Source organism: Ranitomeya variabilis, chromosome 1 (assembly GCF_051348905.1).
Source record: "Ranitomeya variabilis isolate aRanVar5 chromosome 1, aRanVar5.hap1, whole genome shotgun sequence".
Lineage (NCBI taxonomy): Eukaryota > Metazoa > Chordata > Amphibia > Anura > Dendrobatidae > Ranitomeya > Ranitomeya variabilis.
Window position 1 is genome coordinate 265621177 of NC_135232.1, and position 18103 is coordinate 265639279.

Genomic DNA, 18103 nt, shown 5'->3' on the forward strand with positions numbered 1-18103 from the left:
CAATTTATTTTTATTTGTGGATTTCTAAAAGAATCAAGTGGTACAACCGCAAGGCACTAACCGTGCTGAAGTAAAATACAATCTCCATTAGATAGTAATAACTAGGAAGTACAGTGTTATCAATTCCAAAGATCCTGCACACAATCATTGAATGTATAATGAAGGCAGAATATTAGTTCCCTAATTATAGTCCCATAGTCAAAGTGAATCAACAGCAACATATAAGTACTGTAAGTTCAGGAGAAAGAAAGCGAGCAGAAGAGTTACACAAAAAAAGGAAGTTGGGAGAGCAGGAAGGAGAGGGAAAGGGGGAATGTTTTTGCAGAACAGCTATCTACAATTAGAGCCAGATAATCAGCTGGGGATCTAAATTCCAGTCAGTAATACCATGTTTAGTAGAAGCATTCATAGGAATTATTGATCATAGAGGTGAGTTCCTCCGTAAGCATCGCTTCATTCATCTTTGCGAACCAGTGGGAGATTGTCGGGGTGATATCTTTTTTCCATTGTAGAGGAAGACACGCTCTGGCAGTCGCAATTAAGTGTCTCAGGACTGAGTTTCTGTATATTTTTAATGGTGTGTCACTGTTATGGAGAAGGACGGCAGCCAGGTCCTGGTCAGAAATGAGAAGATGGTGAAAGACAGTGTCTGAGTCCTGTGTGAGAAACTTAAACAAAATGTATTCTGCCATATAAAGATGTTTTTGATGGGTCAAAACATTGCATTTTATATGGCAGAATACATTTTGTTTTCACTTTTTCACCTGGGACTTGGATACTCTTTCACAACTTACTGGCTCATCTTTAACCCCTTCGTGACCTTGGGATTTTCCGTTTTTCCGTGTTCGTTTTCTGCTCCCCTCCTTCCCAGAGCCGTAACTTTTTTTATTTCTCCGTCCATATGGCCATGTGAGGGCTTATTTTTTGCGGGACGAGTTGTACTTTTGAACGACATCATTGGTTTTACCATGTCGTGTACTAGAAAACGGGAAAAAAATTCCAAGTGCGGTGAAATTGCAAAAAAAGTGCAATCTCACACTTGTTTTTTTGTTTGGCTTTTTTGCTAGGTTCACTAAATGCTAAAACTGACCTGCCATTATGATTCTCCAGGTCAGTACGAGTTCATAGACACCGAACATGTCTAGGTTATTTCTTATCTAAGTGGTGAAAAAAAATTCCAAACTTTGCTAAAAGAAAAAAAAAAATTTGCGCCATTTCCGATACCCATAGCGTTTCCATTTTTCATGATCTGGGGTCGGTTGAGGGCTTATTTTTTGCGTGCCGAGTTGGCATTTTTAGTGATACCATTTTGGTTCAGATACGTTCTTTTGATCGCCTGTTATTGCATTTTAATGCAATGTCGCGGCGACCAAAAAACGTAATTCTGGCGTTTTTAATTTTTTTTCTCGCTACGCTGTCTAGCGATCAGGTTATTGCTTTTTTTTTATTGATAGATCGGGCGATTCTGAACGCGGCGATATCAAATATGTGTAGATTTGATTTTTTTTTTTTTATTGATTTATTTTGAATGGGGCGAAAGGGGGTGATTTAAACTTTTATATTTTTTTTCACATTTTTTTTTTTTTTACTTTTTTTTTTTTTACTTTTGCCATGCTTCAATAGCCTCCATGGGAGGCTAGAAGCAAGCACAACCCGATCGCCTCTGCTACATAGCAGCGATATGATGTTCGCGGCTATGCAGCAGAATTGCAGGTGTGCTGTGAGCGCCGACCACAGGGTGGCACTCACAGCTACCGGCAATCAGTAACTATAGAGGTCTCAAGGACCTCTATGGTTACAATGGAGAAGCATCGCCGACCTCCGATCATGTGACGGGGGTCGGTGATACGTTCGGCCAGAAGCGGTAGTTAAATGCTGCTGTCTGCGTTTGACAGTGGCATTTAACTAGTTAATAGGCGCGGGCAGATCGCGATTCTGCCCGCGCCTATTACGGGCACATGTCAGCTGTTCAAAACAGCTGACATGTCCCGGCTTTGATGCGGGCTCACCGCGAGCCTCGGACGTACTATCCCGTCTGAGGTCAGAAAGGGGTTAAAGGGAATCTGTCATCCAAAAATTCAAGTATGAGCTGCGGCCACCGGCATCAGGGGCTTATCTACAGCATTCTGTAATGCTGTAGATAAGCCCCCAATGTACCCTGAAAGATAAGAAAAACGAGTTAGATTATACTCACCCAGGGGCGGTCCCGGTTCCGTTCCGGTCCGATGGGTGTCGCGGTCCGGTGCCTCCCATCTTCATACGATGACGTCCTCTTCTTTTCTTCCTGCTGCGGCTCCGGCGCAGGCGTACTTTATCTGCCCTGCGCACTGCAGTACTTTCCTCTGCCCTCAACAGGGCAGATAAAGTACGCCTGCGCAGGAGCCGCAGCAGGAAGAAAAGAAGAGGACGTCATCGTATGAAGATGGGAGGCACCGGACCGCGACACCCATCGGACCCGAACGGAACCGGGACCGCCCCTGGGGGAGTATAATCTAACTTGTTTTTCTTACCTTTCAGGGTACATTGGGGGCTTATCTACAGCATTACAGAATGCTGTAGATAAGCCCCTGATGCCGGTGGCCGCAGCTCATACTTGAATTTTGGGGCGACAGACTGCCTTTAAGTGGGGTTCTTGGAGCTTTTGACTTTACCTTCGTTGGTACAGTGTTGCTGGTTGCATTCTTCATTCCTGTCAGGTCAGACAATGAGGTCTGTGATTTTACGTATCGCTTTTTCCAGAGTATCCTACCTGCCCAAAATGGTGTAACAGGTTACCTTCCTTCTCTCCACATCTCCAACACATAGGTTTGCTTCTGGGAAGATTGAATGTAGTTGAGTAGGGACCCTGTACCATTGTGATAATAATTTATATCCAGCTTCATGGAAGCGTGAGAAAATATGCTGCCGCTAGTCCTTTGACAGCGTGAGAACCAGATCATTCTTGCATGGGGTCTCTGAAAGCGGATGTTAGTTTGGTCCGGGGGCTCGATCAACAAGAGAGTATAAAAATTACAACGTATGTCTTAGGGTATGTTTCCACGGTAAGTAAACGCTGCTTGTTTGACGCTGCAGCGTCAAACAAGCAGCGTCCAGATGTTCCAGCATAGTGGAGGGGATTTTAGGAAATCCTGTCTCCACTATGCGTGGAAACCCGCACGCGGCGGCCCTGCGACTCCGGACATGCTGCGCGTCTTTTAAGATCGCAGCATGTCCGTACACCTTGCGGGGACGCTGCGTCCCCGCAAGGCATATCACAGGGCCCTATGGCGAGGGGTGCGATGATCCCGGATGTGTACTGTACACATCCGGCATGATCGCGTCCCAGAAAGGGGGCGGGGCTTCGCCGCTGCGGCGATACCGCCGCCCCTCCGGACCGTGGAGCCATACCCTAAGGGTATGTTTCCACGGTAAGTAAACGCTGCTTGTTTGACGCTGCAGCGTCAAACAAGCAGCGTCCAGATGTTCCAGCATAGTGGAGGGGATTTTATGAAATCCCGTCTCCACTATGCGTGGAAACCCGCACGCGGCGGCCCTGCGACTCCGGACATGCTGCACGTCTTTTCAGATCGCAGCATGCCCGTACACCTTGCGGGGACGCAGCGACCCGCAAGGCATATCACAGGGCGCTATGGCGAGGGGTGCAATGATCCCGGATGTGTACTGTACACATCCGGCACCATCGCGTCTCAGAAAGGGGGCGGGGCTTAGCGCCGAGCGGCTTCGCCGCTGCGGCGATACCGCCGCCCCTCCGGACCGTGGAGCCATACCCTAAGGGGCCCTGTGTCTGGACAAGCTGTCTTGTTATTGTATAACTTCCTAGAAGGGAGAGAGTGTAGAAAGTGGGAAAGCTGTCTGACTCTCCAGATTCTTAGTGGGAAGGGAGCAAAGAGGCCGAGGATGTGTTTCCTTGAGGGCCAAGTATGTCCGGCTTCAAAATGAGATACTCTAAAACAGCCATTCTTTTTAGCCAGTAGCGAACAACCTCATCCACATTCATGCTTCATACTCTTGGACCTTTGCCAGCGCGGACTCTGAACCATCATATTCCTCATCTATTACACAAACCGTGGGGAACAGAATGATCGTTAATAAGATCATTCTGTCCCCATAGACCTCACATGGTCAGCAGCACATTCCCTGTTTAAATTGAGCAATGATGCCACTATTTTTATTTATTTTTTTACATAAATGATGTTATCACCAAAAAGTAAGAATTTTATTACTTCATCAAGTGATTGCTAGCATGTTTACATTGCTTGTTAATTAATTGGGCCAATTATTTGACTTTCACCTTTTTTTTTTTTTTCGAGTGCACAGTAATTTAAAATAAAATGTTTGTAATGTTCTTTATCTGCCCTTTTTATAGTCCTATATTTGTCTACTTATGTAGCTTGATGCTGTGAGGGAGCAGCGTCTTCTCTGTGCATGTTCCTGAGACTCTCGGTGCGCGCGCAGAGCTTGTGTAAGCAGAGGCTGTAATAACCCAAGCACTGGGCACCCAGCTCTAGGCACTGAGAGTGTAGACACTGCGAACAAGGCTGAAAAAGCATAACAGGATAAAAAATGTTAAAAGTGTAAATACTCATTAAATGAGGTGAATACTTTTTTTTTTTGATGACTTGCAATCGAAATGCGTGCCAAGTAAATTACACTTTCATTTTACCCCCTGAATTTGATATGTCCAAAGATACTTGTGTTGTTTTTGGTTTAGGAATTTACTTTTGACAAATGATTACTTTCGTAACAATTTTAATTTACTAACATACATTGTAGTTTATGGGATGATATAGCTAACCTGGAATCTAAATAAGTAACAATTCTGTTTTATACGTTGTTCTCTAAATACCCATTGGATCATATCTTTTTTGGTAAGTGTCTTTTAAATTTTAAATTTCAGGTCCTCGAGTAGTTCTCGCAAGACTGCAATCAGGTGAGCATGCCTTAGTGTTGGTAGTGAGTAGATAGTGTTTTTCTATTTTGGTGAATAGCTGTCACTAAAAAAAAAGATAATTTAACAGTTGTGTCTGCCCAATAAGGCCTCATTCAGATGTTTGATATATATATTTTTTTAAAATCGGATTTTGATCAGTGTGGTCCGAGTGTCATCAGTTCTTCTCGTACGTGGAGAAAAAAAATTTCTCCACCTTCTCCTTTCTGATAATCCGTGAAAATCGAACCACATTCGGATGTCCTGGATCCAGATTTGCATTGACTATTTTGATCCAACCCTCAGATCAAAATGGGACGTGTTTCTGTGATTTTCTGCAGACCGCTCGCTCTGTGAAAAATCATGGACATGTAAATGGCCCCATAGAGTGCTATCTGTGAAAACCACGGATAACACTCGTACACAAAAATCAGACATCTTAATGAAGCCTAAGGTTGAATTTACGTGTTCCTGTGTTTTTTGTTTTTTTTCTCCCCCAAAACTTTGATTCTGAAGGTAGGGTCCCATGGTGCGGCTTTTGCAAGATCCCGGTAAAGGGTTCGGGTCAAATAAGTGTGCAAATTTGCCAGTAACAATACATTTTGTTAAAGGAGATTCATATTCTTTTTCTTTATCACTTACTAAATATGTATGTAATCTAGTGTAAAGGTGTTAAAAAATGCTTGCAGATCGCCCATATGACCTGAAATGACACAAGCCGGCTCACTTGTTGTTGCTTTGTTAGAGGTTGTCCACTACTTTTACATTGCTGACCTATCCTTAGGTAGCAGGTCATCAATGTCTGATCAGCCAGGGTCCGACACCTCCTGACGATCAGCTGTTATCAGTGTCAGTAGCCGCCATTCGGTAGTACTCCCTTGCGGAGCAGGCAGTCTTTAGATAGTGGCCGCTGCGGGGTACTACACATCAGCCTCCTATTGATTCAAATAGTAGGCGGATGTGCAGCACCAAGCCTCGGCCACTAGGAGGATGGAGCAGCTTAGCAAGTGAGTACCTCCAGCTGGTGACCGCCGACACTGATAACAGCTGATTGGTGAGGGGAGCCGGGTGTCAGACCCCAACCGATCTGACATTGATGACCTTATTCTAAGGATAGATTAAAATTATTATTATTTATTTATATAGCACCATTAATTCCATGGTGCTGTACATGAGAAAAAGGGGTTACATACAGGGTTATAGATATTGTTTACAGTAAACAAGTTTACAATGACAGACTGGTACAGAGGGGAGAGGACCCTGTCCTTGCGGATTAACATTCTACGGGACAATGGGGAAGAGACAGAAGGTTGGGGGTGCGGCAGCTCTGGCAGTGGTGAGGCGGCAGAATGGTTATTGCAGGCTGTAGGCTTTCCTGAAGAGATGGGTTTTCAGGTCCCGTCTGAAGGATCTGAGGGTGGTGGATAATCGGACGTGTTGAGGCGTGGAATTCTAGAGGATGGGGGATATTCGGGAGAAATCTTGGAGGCGGTTGTAGGAGGAACGAATAAGTGTGGAGGAGAGTAGGAGGTCTTGGGAGGATCGACAATTACGTGAGGGAAGATAGTGGGAGATTAGTCAAGAGTTTGGACGTGCGGTTTGAAGGACAGGACAGCGTCGAGAGTTACCCCGAGGCAGCGGATTTCAGGTGCGGGAGAGAGTGTGATGCCGTTTACCATAATAGATAGATCAGGTAGGGGGGATACGCGAGATGGGTGAATGATGATGAGTTCGGTTATGTCTACATTGAATTTTAGGAAGCTAGAGTTGAAGAAGGAGGATATGGCTGATACACACTCCGGGCTTCTGGACAGCAGAGAGGTGACATCTAGACCAGAGAGGTAGATCTAAGCGTTATCCGCACACAGGTGGTACTGGAAGCCATGGGACTTTGAGTTGTCCTAGGCCAAAGGAATAGATGAAAAAAGTAGGGGCCCTTGAACAGAGCCTTGAGGAACTCCAACAGAGAGAGGACGGGATAAGGAGGTAGTGTGGGAGTGTGAAACGCTAAATGGGTGGTCGGAAAGGTATGAGACAATCCAGAACAGGGCAAGGTCTTTGATGCCAAGGGAAGAAAGAATCTGTAGCAGTAGGCAGTGGTCGACTGTGTCGAAAGCAGAGGACAGGTCGGGAAGGAAGAGGATGGAGAACTGTCTGTTAGCTTTGGCTGTGAGTAAGTCATTATTAATTTTGGTCAGAGCAGTTTCGGTGGAGTGGTGAGGGCTGAAGCCAGATTAGAGGTTGTCAAGGAGAGAGTTAGATGAGACGTGGGAGTTAAGTTGAGCATGGACTTGCTGCTCAAGGAGTTTGGAAGCAAATGGGAGCAGTGATATGGGGCGATAGCTGGGCTTAGCAGCTGCGTCAAGGTTAGCTTTTTTGAGGATGGGTGCGATGGTGGCATGTTTGAAGGCAGAGGGGAAGGTACCAGAGGATAGCGATAGGTTGAAGAGATGGATTAGGGCAGGAATGAGCATGTTAGTGAGGGTGCGGAGCAGGTGGGAAGGGATGAGGTCAAGTGCAGAGGTGGTGAGGTGTGATTTGGAAAGGAGTCGGGTAAGTTCTCCTTCAGTGATGTTGGAGAAGGAAGTTATTAGGGAAGGGCAGAGGTCTGGTATAAGAAGTGGTTGGGGTGGTGGAGCAGTAAAGGTTTGCCTTTGGTCGATCTTGTTTTTGAAGTATGTGGCAAAGTGCTCGGAAGAGATGAGGCGAGGTGGAAGTGGTGGGTGGAGGAGAGAGTGCAGTCCCAGGGTTGCTGCTGGAGGAGGCAAGAGTGGAGCATTGCCGCAGGCTGGGATGAGGGGGGTATTCGGTGGTGTGGGGCCCTGCCGACATTTTGTGAAAGCCCAAAGCCCCCACACTTAACATGGTTTACTATGCGGTGGACTCCGGGAAAATGTCTGCCGGGGGCGGTGCATGCACAGATGGAGATCTCAGCACCAAGATCTCGGGAGATGTGGGCTTTCACAAAATGTCGGCAGAGCCCCCGCACTACTGAACATCCCCTCATCCCAGCCTGCGCAACGCTCCACTCTTGCCTCCTCCAGCAGCGATCCTGGGACCCTGCTCCACCGTGGCCGGTAAGGTATATCCGCATTATAAGACGCACGATAAACATATCGCACCAGCCCATTTCCTTTAAACTGAGGATGGGCAACACTCCAAATCTGATATTACCATACTGACTGTAAAGTTATTAAACTGTACTTAGTCATGAAGTGTTTGTTAATTTAAGAAAAAAATTTATTCACATATAAACAATACACACAATTAAAATCAGTGCCTCAAAACCAGAACAAAATAACGTAATAGAGGCCAGCGAAGAAGACAGCAGGTATCCAGACAAAATCAGCTGCTTTTTCTGTAACACACATGTCTGTAGACGCTCATGGCGATTTCTTTAGTCATTGAAAACAGTCTTTTTCTCTTTTGCAGCAGATACCCCAAGTTTTAAAGTGACAGTGCAGAATAGTTACTACCAGGCCATACCACATAAAAGTGCAAGTGCAAGATATTCATAAATAATCATTATTCTAATAAGACAAATCTCCATTCCCAGAGAAAATATGTTTTTCTCTACTATATAGGGCAATTGCCCACCACTGGAAGTTCCAAACAGAACCACCAAGCATTATACATCTATACGCCTTATAAATGCCCTGTGTACTGGGTAATTTTACCTGTGTCGACGATACCTATTAGGTTGGTGAAATCTTGTGGCATATGAATCACAGGGCATTTATAAGGCGTATAGATGTATAATGCTTGGTGGTTCTGTTTGGAACTTCCAGTGGTGGGCAATTGGAAGCGCCGCACAACGGGGCAGCAGATGCTGTTTTTCAACGCATCCGCTGCCCCATTGTGAGGTGCGGGGAGGAGGGGGCGGAGTTCCGGCCGTGCATGCGCGGTCGGAAATGCTGGACACGACGCACCAAAAAACGTTACATGCAACGTTTTTTGGTGGCGATGGTCCGACGCAACACGACGGTTGCGACGTGTGGCAATGCGTCGCACTGCGTCGCTAATGCAAGTCAATGGAGAAAAAAACGCATCCTGCAAGCACTTTTGCAGGATGCGTTTTTTCTACAAAGCGACGCATAGCGACGTGCAGTGCACGACGCTAGTGTGAAAGTAGCCTTAAGGGGAAAAAAAAAAGGTCCGGACATGTAATTTTCCCTGCAGCTGACTGCTTGGCTGGCTACTGTATAAAAGTGGAAATGACCAATGCTAAGGTTATACAGGCCTCACATATTGACTCATTCTAAAGGTACCTTCACACGAAGCGACGCTGCAGCGATAGCGACAACGATGTCGATCGCTGCAGCGTCGCTGTTTGGTCGCTGGAGAGCTGTCACACAGACCGCTCTCCAGCGATCAACTATGCCGAGGTCCCCTGGTAACCAGGGTAAACATCGGGTAACTAAGCGCAGGGCCGCGCTTAGTAACCCGATGTTTACCCTGGTTACCAGCGTAAAATCTAAAAAAAACAAACAGCACATACTTACATTCACGTCCCCCTGCGTCCACTTCCTGACTGACTGAGCGCCGTACAGTGAGAGCAGAGCGGTGACGTCACCGCTGTGCTGCTTTCACTTTCACTTTGCGGCGCTGAGTCAGAGGAGGAAGCAGACTGCAGGGGACGCAATGTGAGTATGTGCTGTTTGTTTTTTTTACATTTTACGCTAGTAACCAGGGTAAACATCGGGTAACTAAGCGCGGCCCTGCGCTTAGTTACCCGATGTTTACCCTGGTTACCAGCGTAAAATATCGCTGGTATCGTTGCTTTTGCTTTCAAACACAACGATACACAGCGATCGGACGACCAAATAAAGTTCTGGACTTTATTCAGCGACCAGCGACATCACAGCAGGATCCTGATCGCTGCTGCGTGTCAAACGAAACGATATCGCTAGCGAGGACGCTGCAACGTCACGGATTGCTAGCGATATCGTTATAATGTCGTTTCGTGTGAAGGTACCTTAAAGTTGCGTTCACACACAAATCCAAGAAGACATTAGGATCGGCGGCTCAGTCTTGCAGATAATCTAGCTGTTTACCTGCAAGATAAAGGGATTTTGCAGGTAAACAGTGGAAGAAGAGTGGCAGCACAGGGCTGCTGAGGCTTTCACGCGCATGTGAAGGCAGCCCTAGGATAGGTCAGTGTTAGGACATGCCAGAACCCTACCGATCTGCTGGTATCAGCCAGATAAATAGTGTAGGAACAGGAACAGCAATCCTTCATTCACTATTCCCTTGTCCCCACTACTAACATTCAGGAGCTCCTGAAGTTGGTAACAACAATGATAATCGACTGGGGTGTCAGGCGTCCACTGGTCTGATATTGATCATCAATATCGCAGTCCTGAAAATAACTCTTAAGGCCCCGTCTCACATAGCGAGATCGCTAGCGAGATCGCTGCTGAGTCACAAGTTTTGTGACGCAACAGCGACCTCAGTAGCGATCTCGCTATGTGTGACACGTACCAGCGACCCGGCCCCTGCTGCGAGATCGCTGGTCGTGTCGGAATGGCCTGGACCTTTTTTTGGTCGTTGAGGTCCCGCTGACATCGCTGAATCCGGTGTGTGTGACACCGATCCAGCGATGTCTTCACTGGTAACCCGGGTAAACATCGGGTTACTAAGCGCAGGGCCGCGCTTAGTAACCCGATGTTTACCCTGGTTACCAGCGTAAATGTAAAAAAAAACCAAACAGTACATACTCACCATCTGATGTCCGTCAGGTCCCTTGCCGTCTGCTTCCTGCACTGACTGAGTGCCGCCGTACAGTGAGAGCAGAGCGCAATGGTAAAAAAAAAATGTTGTGCTAATGGTGCGGAAAATTCCGTGGGGAAACGCTGCGGATTAAAAGAAGTAGCATGTCACTTTTTTGCGGATCTGCAGCGTTTTTGTACCCATTCCATTATAGAAATCCACAGGGGTAAAAAACGCAGCAAATCCGCACAAAAAACGCGACAAGTCCGCACCTGCGTTTTCTGCCAAGAGATGCAGAATTCGCACCAAAAATTCCTAAGCCTAATCCGCAACTTGTGCACATAGCCTAAAGCGCTACGGAATATGTTGGCGCTATATAAAGATTATTATTATTAGAAGGACCATAATGGCTCTTGTATTAAAATGATTTCCGCTTCTCTTTTGCTAAAACGGAATAGAGAAACCGAACTCAAAAGTGACATTGGGGGCACAGCTATAAATGGGAAGGCTCCTCTGTTCAGGATCTGCATCTCTTGGCCAAAGTGAAAAACAGGAGCATCTATAGACCAGAAAGTCCTGCCTTGCATTACAAGAAGTGTGTAAAACTAAGAATGTCTTTAGAGAAAAAAAAAAAAGTAATATACGACAAAAAAATAACTTTACCTATGGGCTTCGCTACATGAGAAAGCAAAAATAAAATTTTTTTTTAAGCATTTCCTGTAGCTTTAAAATGTAAAAAGGAAGGGGGGGAAGGAAGCCCAATAAGTACATACTTTTCAATCTACAAATCTGTTCACTGCTACCAGAAGAAAAAAAAAATCCTTAAAAGAGCCTCAGCAAATTCCCCCCTTAAACCATGCTTATTATGTGTATAATGTATTGTAAGTGTATTAAGTTACTTACCAATCACCATCGTCCCCAATTTCCAGAGCTGCTCGGGTCCTCCTCTGGACCACATGACTGCTCTTTAGCTTAGCCAGCTCACACAGCGAGTGCCAAATTTGGGGGGAAAATAGGAGTGCGTCTTATAATATTACCATACTGACTGTAAAGTTATTAAACTGTACATAGTCACGAAGTGTTTGTTAATTTAAGAAAAAAACTTTATTCACATATAAACAATACACACAATTAAAATCAGTGCCTCAAAACCAGAACAAAATAACGTAATAGAGGCCAGCGAAGAAGACAGCAGGTATCCAGAGAAAATCAGCTGCTTTTTCTGCTACACACGTCTGTAGACGCTCATGGCGATTTCTTTAGTCATTGCCCACCACTGTACTGCGTGGTGCAGTGCACGATGCTAATGTGAAAGTAGCCTAAGTGGCATAGAATTTCACTATCTTTGCCTATTGAGAGCTTGGCATTTTGATGGCCTTTTGCTTGGCTAGTTTGAGTTTAGTATAAGGCTACTTTCACACTTGCGTCGTTTGGCCTCCGTCGCAATGCGTCGTTTTGGGAAAAAACGCATCCTGCAAATGTGCCCGCAGGATGCGTTTTTTTCCCATAGACTTGTATTGCCAACGGATCGCGACGTATGGCCATATGTCGCGTCCGTCGTGCACTGGATGCGTCGTGTTTTGGCGGACCGTCGTCACGAAAAAACGTTCAAGGGAACATTTTTTCGTACATCGGATCCTGCATTTCCCACCGCGCATGCGCGGCCGAAACTCCGCCCCCTCCTCCCCGGACTTTAGAATGGGCAGTGGATGCGTTGAAAAACTGCATCCGCTGCCCACGTTGTGCCGAATTTTCACAACGTATGTCGCGCCGACGCTTAGCGACGGCCGCATACCGACGCAAGTGTGAAAGAAGCCTAAGAGCTGGGCATTTAGATCAGAGCAAGTTAGCGTCATTATACTGGCTGATGTGCAGACACCAGTACCGTTCTATCCTTATATTCAGTAGTTGTTCCCGGATTATCTGTCCTGTTTATAAAATGTATGTTATTCAGTAAAGACCTGTCTTATGACAGCTGTTGACAAGCTATCCGCACCTAGTAAATTTGGATGCAGCGAATTCTGAGGGTCTATTGTGCTTACTGGCTGGTTACCCATAAACCTATATTTTATAGGGACCAACACTTGATTGTCATCCTGTAAGGATTTCTGAAACTGTCTGGTAGTAATAGTTTGTCGATATATCTGGTGGAGAAATATGCGGCTTTAACTACCTCCTGTCCAAAGACAAGCAAACTAAATGTATGTTCACATAAGCATCACGGCAAACCCCACTGACCTATTAGTTATGTTAAAGGGGTAGTCCCATTTCCAAGATCCTATTTCAATACATACCGTAGTAGGTGTAATAATATTAGCAAATACCTCCAAATAGAAATGTTGTTTATTTCTTTTGATAAGCTATGTCCTTTATCCCATGTGTAGGATTTGCTGCAGCTCATGTATCCATCGTTACGACCACTAACCGCTAACTAACTCCCTATATCAGTGGTTGTAACCATGGATACCTAAGCTACTGCAATGTTCTGCACATGGGATAAATAACATAGATAATCAGAAGAACTATGCAACATTTCTAATTGGAGGTATGTGCAAATTATTATTACACCTACTACATATTGAAATGAGATGTTGGATCTGGGAATACCCCTTTAAGGACTCTGTTAGTGCTTTGTGTTGTTCAACTCTTGTTATCAAAAGTGATGGAAGCCTGCTGAATTCAAACCTTGGATGCCACGTTCTCACTTTTAGTTGCCAAGTTTGGTATTCCCTGATAATTAAACCTCTTTCTTTAACATAGAAACTTGCTAAAGCTGTACAGAGTTATTGTACGTAATGAGCCCATGGGACTAATTTTAAGGGCTAGTGCACATGTTGCAGATTTGATGTGTTTTGCCATACAGATTTCCTAGCTAAACCTGAGCAATCCTGATGCCGGCAAAGTGAATGAGAAGCCTAAAGCATCATGCCCTCATTGCTTATTTGTGACTCACAGATTTGGTGCAGAAAATAATTTGCATCATGTCACTTCTCTGTGCGTTTTTGCCGTGCGTTTTTCACCATTGACTTCAGTCAAACACGCAGGCAAAAACCCCTAGTTTTTACAGCTTTGATATTCCTGCCAAGAGATTCAGAAATGGTGCAGAAATTTCTGCATCCATTTACTCAGCGTGTGCACATAGCCTAAGGGTACGTGTCCACCTTCAGGGTGGCCGGCAGTTTCGTCGGAGCGGCAAACCCGCTCGGCGCTAAGCCCCGCCCCCTTCTGGGACGCGATGATGTCGGATGTGTTCATTGCACACATCTGGGATCATCGCACCCCACGCATAGGGCCCTGTGTTAACACGGACATGCTGCGGTCTTAAAAGACGCGCCGCATGTCCGGAGTCGCAGGGCCGACGGATGCGTGTTACCAGTCATAGTGGAGACGGGATTTCATAAAATCCCCTCCACTATGCTGGAACATCTGGACGCTGCGTATTTGACGCTGTGGCCCCACGCAGCGTTTCCTGAACGTGGACACATACCCTTAATGTTTCTGGAAGGTTAATTGGATCATCATTCATTTTCTCATAATGCTATTGTGCAGGTTTCTTTGCCTCGTTTTTTCCTGAAATTGCAGTGAAAAAAAACACAGCGATATTGCAGCTATTTTGGAAAATGGCATAAAAAAGCGCAGACCAATTGTATTCTGTGAACATGTATAATGTACTGTATAACCGTGCATCATAATGATTAAAGCCATAAAATATTGGTTTGTGTAACTGCTATACTTGTATGGCTAAAACCTGGTGTGTGACCGATAGATCCTGCCTCCTGGATATCAGTGACTCCTGCCTGTGTGTCATGGATGGAACCAGTTAGCTTGTATCACAGATTCATTTTAACTTGCTAGCCTTTTTTTCAAATCCAATCAACTCCGTCAATTTATTGGCCAAGCATACTTGGCTATTGAGAACAGGGGGCGTTTTGCTTTCAGACAAACCTTTCATGGACAACATCAAATTGGTATGGTCAGATTAATATTGAGGCTGTTCCTGAGTCCTTATTCTTTCATTTTGTTGTTTTAAACCTCTGGACATTATTGTATATTTGATTTCGAATGTATTCTTTGCTCTAAATATGTACATTTTTTTTCTCCTAGAACTGCGCTGCACACATGTGCAGTTTGCATGCCACAGCGGAGCGATCCAGTGTATTCCTTTACAGTGGCAGTGTGATGGTTGGCCAACCTGCGAGGATGAAAGCGATGAGGTTAACTGTCCAGGTAAGCAATACAGACCGCTTCTGTCTAGTCCCCTAGTTTCAGAAACGCAAAATCTTTAAGTTGTAATCATGTGCCTACTTGTTTATTTCCTATCTATTTTATTCAGTGTGTATGGGGGCTTTTAGGGGACTAACACAAGGGAAGAGATGTTAATTACAGGCTGTGATCTTTTTTCCTCAATTAATATGGTTACTGAGCTAAGCTTTATTTTTTAAATGCCAAGTAATGATTTCTTAGCCTTAAAGGGGTCATCCATTTTCAGAAAAGTAGTCCCAAACTATGTAAAATGCCTAAAATAACATTCCGTAGATAATCGCCTTACCGAAGCTCAGCGCCAGAACCCCAACGCTGGTCTAGTCCTGGTGCTTTGGCTTTGAGGTCACGTCCACAGGGCTCATCATCCACTCTATCCAGTCACTAAGGTGCACAGCTATGCTTAGGTTGGCAGCACTTGACATTGTGAACAAGCGCGCTGTTGGTGTGACCTCACCTCTACAGCCAAAACACTGGGACTGGAGAAGTGGTGGAGAGCCAGGCCTGGATCCAGAGAGGGCAAGTATCTGCTGAGTTTGTTTTAGGTGTTCCACAGCTTGGGGCCTACTTTTCTGAAAGTGCACAACCCCTTTTAAGCCTCATTCAGACATCCAATTATTGTATGTGGATCAAGAGACCCTCAGTCATTCCACACTTCACTTTCTGAATGAGGCTTTATATGATCATCCAATCAGTGGATAGGTGATAAGTTTGATTGTTGTGGGTCATCCTGCTGAGACCACCATCAGGGGTCACCAATTGCTTATATTAGTGCCATAAACCTTGAATTAAGTTACAGGCCACAGGTATTATTGACAGCTATGCAGAAATTCACATGACAGGAACCTTGGCATTAGGTTGAGAATTGGGGACATTTGTAGAATGGAATACCCCTTCCATCTCAAAATTATCAAGATGATTTTCTAAACCATATACATCAGTTAAAGAAATTGCAGTGCCCATCCTCCATTGTGTGAGAGCTAGATAAAGGTTTTTCTTCTTATTTCTGGCCTCGCTGACGTACCAGATGATGCTTCTTTGCCTGCTTTTTTCATGAAAGGGGATACATTAGACCGTAGTACTTTATGTGCCCTTGTTAAAATTCTGACCAACACAGCCAATACAGATGATTTAACAACTCTACATACTAAAGTCTATGTAAAATTGGGAAATACATTGAAGGTCATAATGAACTCTTGGATATACACTGAGCAGTACCTGTAACTAGTTTTAAGTCAATCTTTTTAATAAGCCACTGGGCAACACCAGATTGGAAATTTGTTTAACTGTAACCTAGTAACAAAACCCTCAGAAGGGCTCTTACCGGTCAGGTCCCCCGTACTCCCTGAACCCCCAGGAGATGTCTGCATATATAAATACCCTGCATAACAGTCCCTTTATTACATTACATACATAAACTGATCTTTAGAAAAAATATTTCTAAAGTCTGTTTATGATATGTTAAGGAGGACTTTGACTAGTCGATGGGGCGTTGGTGTCCCCAGACTTCTCAGCCCACTTAGATGTTATCATGCTACTGTGGGTGTGATAACATAACTTACAAGCCCGGCGTCATCGCTAGTGCTATGCTTGGCGGGATGAATGCACTGAGGGAAAGCAGCCACACGCATTCCCTAGGTAAGTATAGCACTAGTGATGTCACTGGTGCTTGTCAGTTATGTTACAATATGTTAAGTGGGCCGACTAGTCTGTGGACACTTAACGCCCCATTGACTAGTCAAAGCCCTCATTTACCTATCATAAACTCACTTTGGGAGTTACTTGTTCTAAAGACCTGTTTATGTATAATGTAGTAAAAGGACTGTTAGGCCATGTTCACACAGTGCGTTTTTTACCGCGGAACCGCAGCGGTTTCGCAGCTTTTTTCCATGTAGGGTACAGTACAATGTACCCTATGGAAAACAGGAACCGCTGTGCACACGATCCTGAATTTCCAAAAAAAAGCCGCGCTGAATAGCTGCTGGAAAAAAGGAGCATGTCACTTCTTTGTCCGAAACTGCAGCGGTTCTGCACCCATAGACCTCCATTGTGAGGTCAAACCCGCAGTAAAACCCGCAGATCAAAAATATATCTGCGGGTTTTATTGCGGTTTGTGGTGCAGAACCGCTGCAGCAGGAAGTGCGGGGAAGCGGCCGGAAGTGCGTCGGCGGAAGTGCGTGGGCGGAGCGACATGGAGGCATACCGTCGCATGGGGATCGTGTCGGCCGTTTGATTGATTTGGTGTGTGTGTGTGTGTGTGTGTGTGTGTGTGCGTGTGTCCCCATGCGACGCTAGTGCCACCACTGTGCTAAGTCGCCGTATGGGACTACTACTCCCATCCGGTATTAGGATGGGAGAGTTGTCCCTGTGTCCGGCGACTTAGCACAGTTGTAAAGTTACACAAAACACCTACACACAATACACATACATGACACACAGTACAGTACATACAACACATAACACAGAGTATATACTCACCAACAGCACACTTGTAGGCGAAGCCCTCGATCCCCTAGATAAAATCCCAAAATAAAAAATCAAATCCATACTCCCTGTCCGCAGAATCCATAAAACGAGTGTCCCACGCCGATCCCCTGCTCTCCGGCGATACACTGCCAGGAGCGAAGCTCCTGGCAGTGTATCGCATACTGTTCCGGAGCTCAATGGCTCCGGCGTCTCGGTTAACAGCAGTACAGCTGCGTTGAACTTTCCCACGCAGCACTGCCGTTAAGCGAGAGTGCCGGGGTCAATGACCGCCGGTAAACTCGCTCGCGCATGCGCAGTGACACACCGACAGGAACTATGGCTCCTGTCAGTGTGTTATACGTTATATATATGTGTGATACGTGGCACTGAAATACGTGATACGTGGCACTGAAATACGTGATACGTGGCACTTAAATACGTGATACGTGGCACTTAAATACGTGGCACTGAAATACGTGATACGTGGCACTGAAATACGTGATACGTGGCACTGAAATACGTGATACGTGGCACTGAAATACGTGGCACTTAAATACGTGATACGTGGCACTTAAATACGTGGCACGTGGCACTGAAATACGTGATACGTGGCACTGAAATACGTGGCACTGAAATACGTGATACGTGGCACTTAAATACGTGGCACTTAAATACGTGGCACGTGGCACTGAAATACGTGATACGTGGCACTGAAATACGTGGCACTGAAATACGTGGCAC

At 45.4% G+C, this 18103-nt stretch overlaps 1 protein-coding gene across 2 annotated transcripts in view; it reads left to right on the forward strand.

The window, feature by feature from the left end:
* DGCR2 (DiGeorge syndrome critical region gene 2) overlaps nt 1-18103 on the forward strand; it is a 139551-nt gene that overhangs the window by 26270 nt on the left and 95178 nt on the right. Inside the window, exons 2-3 of one of the 2 annotated variants that reach the window (XM_077293449.1) lie at nt 4898-4930; nt 14741-14863. In XM_077293449.1, coding sequence (XP_077149564.1) covers nt 4898-4930; nt 14741-14863 — 156 coding nt within the window. The remainder of the gene's footprint in view (nt 1-4897; nt 4931-14740; nt 14864-18103) is intronic. The other variant, XM_077293450.1, reaches the window with a different exon arrangement.